The sequence below is a fragment of the Ctenopharyngodon idella genome, chromosome 15, assembly GCF_019924925.1.
Source record: "Ctenopharyngodon idella isolate HZGC_01 chromosome 15, HZGC01, whole genome shotgun sequence".
Lineage (NCBI taxonomy): Eukaryota > Metazoa > Chordata > Actinopteri > Cypriniformes > Xenocyprididae > Ctenopharyngodon > Ctenopharyngodon idella.
Genome location: NC_067234.1, coordinates 11322549 through 11331296, shown reverse-complemented (window position 1 = coordinate 11331296; position 8748 = coordinate 11322549). Strand labels below are relative to the sequence as shown.

The 8748-nt window shown below is 36.5% G+C and overlaps 1 protein-coding gene across 1 annotated transcript; it reads right to left on the bottom strand.

The window, feature by feature from the left end:
- Nucleotides 1-6118: 6118 nt before the first annotated feature.
- Nucleotides 6119-7081, bottom strand: LOC127495651 (olfactory receptor 52K2-like). Its single transcript, XM_051862597.1, has one exon. It carries the CDS (start codon nucleotides 7067-7069, stop codon nucleotides 6119-6121), a length of 951 nt encoding a protein of 316 aa, XP_051718557.1. The 5' UTR covers nucleotides 7070-7081.
- Between the last annotated feature and the right edge of the window lie 1667 nt (nucleotides 7082-8748).

Here is an 8748-nt window from a genome sequence, read left to right as displayed (position 1 = left end):
TTGATACAAGTATACTTACTACATAAAGTATACTTAAAAATATACTTGAACATTACTTAAGTATACTTGATAAAATGAACTTGAAGTATACTTCTTTTTCGTAAGGGTGACCTTATTGCATATGCATTTGTAGGAGTTTCCCTTTCAGACGCAAAATTTATGGGAGGAGAGGACAAGTTAAAAAACTACTGTTGGGATTTACTCCTGGGATTTTACGCCCTGAAAAGGTGTGGACTGAGTTGTTTTTGCACCTGACCTTATTGCATATGCATTTGTAGGAGTTTCCCTTTCAGACGCAAAATTTATGGGAGGAGAGTATAGTATTTAAATGAATCACGCAACGCGATTTACTAATTTTACTTAGTGGTATTTGCGCCATTATTTAACGCCCCAAAAAAGCATGTCTTAACCCATTTTGAGACATGGCTGCAATTGTTGCTGTTAGGAAGAGACACCGCAGAGAGAGCCCGTAGTAGAAGAGAGAAAATATTTTCCACTCATATTAATTTCTTTGGAATGCCAAAGGAAGACGTTGTTATATGTAACAAGTTACACATGTGTCGACCCGCACCTGATGAGCATCAGCTCTGCTTATTTGCGACCCAACGCTAATTTACACTGCTCTTGCTTTGGTCATTATGTAAATGATTTGACTGTGTCTGTGTTCTTTAATTTGCACATCAGCAGTAGATCACGCGCAAAACTTGCCACTCCCCCGTTTAGTAAATCTGGCCCCAAGTCTGGTGGTCCTAGAGGACTCGAGTCTGATAGTCCTAAATCCGTTGGTCCTGGAGGGCCCGAGTCTAGTGGTCCCAAGTTTGGTGGTCCTGGAGGACCCGGCACTGGTGGTTTCAATTCTAGTGGTCCCGAATCGAGTGGTCCTGGAGGACCCGACTGTGGTGGTCCCAGAGCTCCCAAGTGTGGTGGTCCTAAAACTCCCTGTTTACAGCCATTAAGCCCATCCCTGAGCAGCCCACTATTCCTGTCTGTCCTGTTGTGGTTGAAGAGGCTGACCTCTCTCTGTACTTTACCCCTGTTATGTGTGTCTGGGACGCACATGCCTCCTTGTTAGCTACCTTGGCTCCAGTCTCTTCTGAACCACCTGCTCTGTCAGTCACGGCCATGAAGGCTGCTCCTAAGTAACCCATTTCCCCCGTCAGTCCTGCCATGGCCAAGAGGGCAGTCTTCACCTTTTACGCCATGGTTGTTATGCATGCCTGGGCAGCACACACCTCTCAGCTGGCTTCCTCCAGTCCTGTTGATGCTCCAGAGGCCGTCCCAGAGCCTGCTGCCGGCCCAGAGGCAGTCCCAGAGCCTGCTCCTAAGCCCTCGGACTGCTCCATCATGACTCTTATCCCCATTCTAAAGGCTGCTGTCAGCTTTATGATGTTCCTCTTTTTCACCCTGGTCCCTGTCTTGCCCAAGCCTGACCTGCTCTGCCTGCCCTATCGGCTTTGCCCTTGCTTCCTACCCTGCCGACTCCACCCAAGCTCCCTGCTCTGGATTCTGGGTGGATTCTGTCACTTTGGTCTGTTTATTCTTGTTTTTTTTTTTTGTTTGTTTTTTATCACTCACACTGTTTACTTTCCTCTGGTGTACGATCGCTTGACTTTACTGAATATTCAATTGGTGGTGTCAGATTGTGAATCCAGAGAAAATTGGCATCTACATTCTCATTATGTGCCAGCCTCACTGAGGAAAGTCTGTTACCTGTCTGTGCTTGTGGAGGAAATCCCGAAGGAATCATGTGAAGTGTGCTGGAGGCCTAGTGAGATCAAAGAAGACTGGGAAGTATCCATTTATCGGCCCTGCGTCTTTAGCAGCAGAGGCTTTAGAAGTGATTCTGAACTTGAGATGTTCATAACTTCACCCGGGTGTCAGTGCTTTAGTCCTCACTGATGGTTCAAGTAAGACAGCGGTCTGGAGATCAGGGAGTAAATCACCAAAATCTTTGCTCCCTGTGTTACGGAAGCCAGTAAACTTCAATGATACCACTTTGCAACGTTTTTCTGACTCCATTCCAGTAACAATGGCATTGATTAATGCGAGATCTCTTGCAAATAGGTCTTTTATCCTGAAAAATCTTTTGATTTCTCGTGATATAGACTTCTTATTTGTTACTGAGACTTCTCCTCTCTCCAAACTTTCTCCTCCTGTTTGTAGCTTTTTTTAGTACCCCCAGGTAAGTTCAAATACAGGCTTTTATCTACTGAGTCTTTTTGCATTTTGAAACTCAGTTAGTTACATTGAATTCTTTTAAATCTGTGTTATTTGTTCTGATTTGCAGACCCACAAACATTCATTCATATTTTATACAAGAGTTTTCTGAATTTTTATCTGTTATTGTACCCTCCTTTGATAATATTTTAAAGTCATTTAATTTTTCATAGTATTTATTGTTCAACACTGTTTTCCTTTAATTACATTGATTGAGTCTCCCTCTCCCTGTATTGGACCTGAAGAGTCAATCCATTTCACTCTTCATGTTCAGATATTTTAGATCTTGTAGCTCATTTGGAAGCCACAAAGAAATAGGTCAAGATACAGCCCTGGCTAAACAGTACCACCTGTGCTCTTAGGCAGGAGTGTAGGAGGGCTGAATGTAAATGGCTTAAAGATAAACTGCAGGATTCTTATCAGATTCTGAAGAATCATTTAAGTGAGTACCAAAGAGCTTTTAAATTAACTAGATCTAATTATTTCTCTGACATTATCTCTAAGAACTGTCATAATTCTAGTGTACTTTTTTTTTCTACTGTAAATGCTGTGCTCCATCCCGTTGCCATGCCATCACTCACTCCTTCTGTCGACATGTGAAAAGTTTTTACTTTTTTTTATTGATAAGATTGCTGGAATTATATCTCAGATTATCTGTTAGTAATGATCTTATCGTTGCCTTTAACCTTTCAAATCAATTGACTTGTTTCATGCCTGTCTCTCTTTTACAGCTCAAAAATATAATTGCGCACATGAAGCCTACCAGGTCATCCTGTGATGTGATTCCTTCTGTTTTATTTAAAGAGATGGTTGATTCTATAGGTCCAAGTATTTTATCCATTATGAATAGTAATTGACATCTGGTGTTGTTCTGGCTAGCTTTAAGCATGCACTTGTCTAACCCCTTCTTCAAAAAAGCCGGCTTAGACTCCAATGACATGAATAGTTTTCATCCCATTTCAAAATTGCCTTTTATATCAAAGATATTGGATAAGATTTTGTATGCACAGCTTAATGATTTTTGATGAAGAACAACATTTTGGATAGATTCCATTCAGGGTTTAGAGCCGGCCAAAGTACAGAGTCAGCTCTTTTGAGGGTTTCTAATGATATTCTACGTGGTGTTGATTCTGGAAGTTATGTTATTCTTCTGATTACTGTTAGATCTTACCACAGCATTCGACACAGTTGATCATAAGATTCTCATTGATTGTCTTAGAGACCAGGTTGGCATCCAGGGTTTAGCCTTGGAATGGTTTTCCTCATATTTAAAAGATAGGACTTTTTCAGTCAGCCTATGGAACTACTCTTCATTTGTTTCCCCTCTCATGTGTGGTGTTCCTCAGGGCTCAATTTTGGGACCAGTTTTGTTCTTCCTTTTTATGCTCCCTTTAGGATTGATCTTTGAAAAATATGGCATTCATTTTCATTGACTGCCTGGGGCTGTTTCCAGAGAAAAATCTTTCTAGTGTGAACCTTGGTGTCATTCTTGACACTGAGCTTAAATTTGATTATCAAATTAATGCTGCTGTAAAAATACAATAGTTTTTTTTTTTTCCATCTTAGATCTATATCTAAGTTGAAGTCTGTCCTCTCTTTTGAGGAAATAGAGAAAGTTGTGCACAACTGGCTTAACTCCAGTGGCCTATGACTATGTGTGCCTGGGCTACTACACCGAATCGTTTAACTCTTTTGGCCTATATGATTGTGTGTGCCTGGGCTATCACACTGAATCACTTAGCTCTTGTGACCTATATGATTTATTAGAAACAGTGCTACTCAGAGCATGTAGTTGCAATCGTATTGTTAAAGGGGACTTTGTTTTGCAGGCATTGACCACAGAATCAACACTAATGTGAATGTGCACAAATGTTTTAACTAAATCACGATCACATAACTGGTTTAAACAAACACATACACACACTCACGGATGAATGAAAATGAGGCTCCCCTGGGTGTGCAGCTGCACACTGGGGCAAAGTCCCATAGCGTCTTGGTCAGACTGGTTGTCTCCAGTCTTTGTCTGTCTTTCCTATGGCCTGTGCATGTGGCAACCTCTCTCCACATCGTGACGAGCCTTTGGTACCATGGTAACCAGAGGGCTGGTCTGCTTTTTGGGGGTCTGCTTTTTGGACACCTTGGGACCTAGTTTTGTTATTGGTTGAGGGATCTGTTGGACTATTCATTACATATAATAAATAATTGTGTGTCTGATTGGTCTAGCCGCTACACATGGAACTTTAATGCAGATCTGAAACTACTCAATAGCTATGCTTTTACTGGGAAATTGCACACCTTGCCAACCAATGATAATCAAGGATTCAGGAGCCCCATGGCATAAAATATAATAAATGCAGATCATGGTTTAAACCTGATTTTTTACAAGATTTTGTTAAAATGCAGGGTATAAATCATTGATTTGAATTTTTATAATCCAAAAGGCTATGGAGCTTTAAAGTTTTTAATTGTATTATTAATTTTATGTAGGAACATTGCTATTCTTGATGTACATGTATCATTATACTGTGAAATATACAGATTTTGTATCTGTAAATTAAATGTACAATAAAAGTATAAGCCATTTTTGTAGACATCTTGTAATTGGGCTGAGAAAGAGAATGAAATGAGAAAGAGAATGAAATGAGAGAATGAACCCCCCACCCAATCCCCCTTAGTCCTTTTGTTTTAAAAACTAGAAATGCCACTGAAGAGACTTTCACTGTCTGGGTCAGAACGGTTCTGTAAAGTTTATCAGCCTGAGTTATTGGAATAATATTTTTACAGTTAAAAGCAAAAAGTTTACAGTTTAAATTACAGTTAAAATAGAAATCCCTTTCTAAATGCTGTTGGTAACACTTTAGAATAATGGTCTGTCGTTAATAAGTAACTATGCAGGAATTAATGCAGGACAAATTAGTAGCACTACATTAACACTTCAGCTACTACTATTAAATAATATAGAAACAATTTTAACTAATCAGTAAGTAATATCGAATTTAGGACTAAGATAGTTCCTAATTAGGTAATCAATCATTTCTGAATGAGATTGGCATCATTAAGAACTAATAGGTAACTGACAAATTATAAATAATTACTAATTAATTACTAATCACATTACCGTGTCTGAGATGTGAGCAACTGCCTTTTTTTACTCTCAACATGGTCATAATATGCATCACTAATTACTCAAGTGCTACCTAGTCACTATCAAGGAACTACTAGTGATCTGGACCATTATTTTAAAGTGAAAAACATATTTTTCACTTTAAAACAATGGTCCAGATCACTAGTAGTTCTTGAATATTGTATTTTTTTACTCAGAACATGGTCATAAAATGCATCACAAATTACTCAAGTACCTAGTCACTCTTCAAGAACTACTAGTCATCTGGATCTTTATTATTATTATTATTATTAATATTATTATTATTAAAACATCTTTTTCACTTTAAAACAATGGTCCCAATCACTAGTAGTTCCTGCAGATTTACTAGGTAACACTTAGTAAGTAATTAGTGATGCATTTTATAACCATATTTAGAGTAAAAATGATGACTGATTACATCTCAGGCACTTTATAATTTGTCAGTTAGTTAACAGTTATCAATGAGGCTAATCTCATTAAGTAATTATTGATTACCTAATAAGGAACTACCTCCTAAATTTGATATTACTTACTGATTAGTTAAGCTTGTTTCTATGTTAGTTAATAGTAGTAACTGAAGTGTTAACGTAGAGCTACTCATTAGTCCTGCATTATTTCCTGCATAGTTACTTCTAATGACAGACCATTATTCTAAAGTGTTACCGTTTTTTCATATGCTGTTTTTTCATTTCTTCTATTAAAGTGACAGAGTCAGTGTATTACCATTTTTGAGAGTAGCATCCATGTTTATTTAATTCATTGCAAGGCTAAGACCTTTGCAGTTTTTATGAACTTTAGAAATGCTTGTCTTATTTCTTTTGTTCTCACTCCATAAATAATTGGGTTAAAACAACTTGGGAAAAGTAAGTACATTGTGCTCACAAATACACGACTGCTGGGAGAAAAATTATTTCTTATTCTGTATGACAAGAATGCAATCAAGGCAAAAGTCAAAGTAAATGACATAACAATGAAGTGTGTAATGCAGGTGTTTAAGGCCTTTGTGCTAGTTTTGCCAGATTTGAACACAGAGGTAAAAATCAGAATGTAAGAAACATTGATAAGAATAAAATCTGCAGTTGGTATAAGGAAAGCAGTCAAAAGTCCTGCAATGTTATTAATAGATATATCTCCACATGCTAACTGAACTAATGCCATGTGTTCACAGAAACAGTGGTCGATCAAATTTGTTATACAAAATGACAGTTTTCCAGCCAGAGAGACCGTAATGACCACCAGGATTACATTTCTGATTAATGGCACAACAACAAACTTTAGAAAGTTAGGGATCTCCATGTATTTGTGATAATAAAGAGGTTTGCATATTGCAAAGTAACGATCCAGTGCCATCCACAAAAGCAAAGTAGACTGAAATGTTCCAACAAAATGAAGGCAAAACATCTGTATCAAACAACCTGTTAAAGATATCCCACTCCAATTAAACAAAAAGTTCAGAAGCATGTTAGGTACAAAAAGGATTGGCAATATCAAGTCTACAACTGCCATAAGACTAATTAGTACATACATTGGGGAATGCAAAGATTTTTGAGAGGTGATTAAATATATGAGAATAAAATTTGCTGTGATAGCCAACAAAAACATCAGAAAGAAAGGGACAAATAAAAAAGGCCTCCATTCTTTTAGGCTGTAGAAACCAATCAGTTTGAAGTCTGTGAATGAAATATTTTCTGCAGGAAGGTCCTTCATGCTGTAAAACGTCTTTACACTCAAGAGTATTCTGTTCAAATTATGTTGATGAAACTGAAAGAAATAAACATAGTTAATCAAGTTTCCTTGTATACAACATGAAATGTCTTCAACATGAGAACAAATATATCTCTAATGGTATTGGTATTTTCAGATGCCATTCATCATTATGGTCTTCAAGAAGAATTGCAATAAACTTTACAATACCGCCAACGACAATAATAATAGTTATTAGATTTGGCTGAATTTATTCCTGTCAATATGCAACATTTCAATTTACCTTAATTCTGAGCCTTTGTTTTTACTGTGATTTAATCTACACAAACAGGCTATTGAGAGAAAAAAGAAAAAAAAGAAAAAAAAAGTCCAAACTGAATGCTTTCTTAAGTTGTCAGAAGATTGAGGAATAAACAGTAAATATAACATTCTACTCCTTTATGGTAATAACAGAAATTATAATTTCTTTATCCTGAAATTCTTTTTTCAGTTAATGCCTTGTCTTACATCTTAGCGTGAAATGAAAGGTAGACACATATCATGGTCTTTAAATACACCATGTTGTGTTCCCAAGAGTCTGTGCACTACTGTATTTCCATAGAGCTTACCCTCATAAACTTTTAAAGGAAAACTTCAAGGAAATTAAAAAGTACATTACTTTGTTTAATTGTTTATTTTTCAGACTTGTTAATAAGATGTGTATCTAATATTTATATGTCCAACAACTGCAAATTATATTGCAAATTATATTATATTGTCTTCTACCTTAATTCATAATGTTTTTAAATAATAATAAATGTAATTCATACATGGAGAATATACGCAATAAGAGGAATGTTAATAAAGTTATTGTATATAACAAATTTAGATTTTACAATAGCAAGCTTTTGACCAGCAGATGTCCTCAGCATACTTTATTCTTGTGCATTTCTCAACAGTGAGTCATTGTACAAAGAAATGGTTCAACTAATTGCTAGTTTCATTTAGGTAACACTAACCAGAAGGGTGAAATATGGAGTGAGTTAGATACTGGATCACTCTCTGATTGCTTCTGCTAATCTACCCCCTCTATGCCAATGAGAATATCAAAGCAGAGCAGCTGTGCTGGTGTAGATAGAGAGGTTGAAATGTCCTGTATTGGAGCAGTGAGTGGGTTGTCTGTGCCTCTTGGAACAGTTAGCTCTGAATTTACTTAGGTGAATTTGACATTCAGTTTTTTTTTTTTTTTTGCTTAACGTTTGTCTGCAGTTTGGCAACACTAGCCACACAACTACAAGAAAAAGATTAATGTTCACACAAGCAAACATATTAACCAAAAACATACATGTATTGTTTTTGAGAACAAAATTAACCAGTGTACACCTGGAAGCACTTTGGATGTTCATTTTGTTAACCAATGTAACATTTAATAATGAAACTACAATAAAGAACAACAATATTTTAAATTATTGTTATTGTTTTTTTAAAGATATTTTAAAATTTAAATTTTAACAGTGATGGCAAAGCCACATTATCAGCAGCTTTCGCGCTCTAGTTAAAAAAATCTTGTGATGTATTATCCTTAAATGGTTAGTTCACCCAAAAATGAAAATGAAAAATAAATAAGATTCATTTAAGACCGACTGTGCTAATCTGAATTAGCATGACTGTGTTTGCCTATAATACATGGAATTAACCAAGAA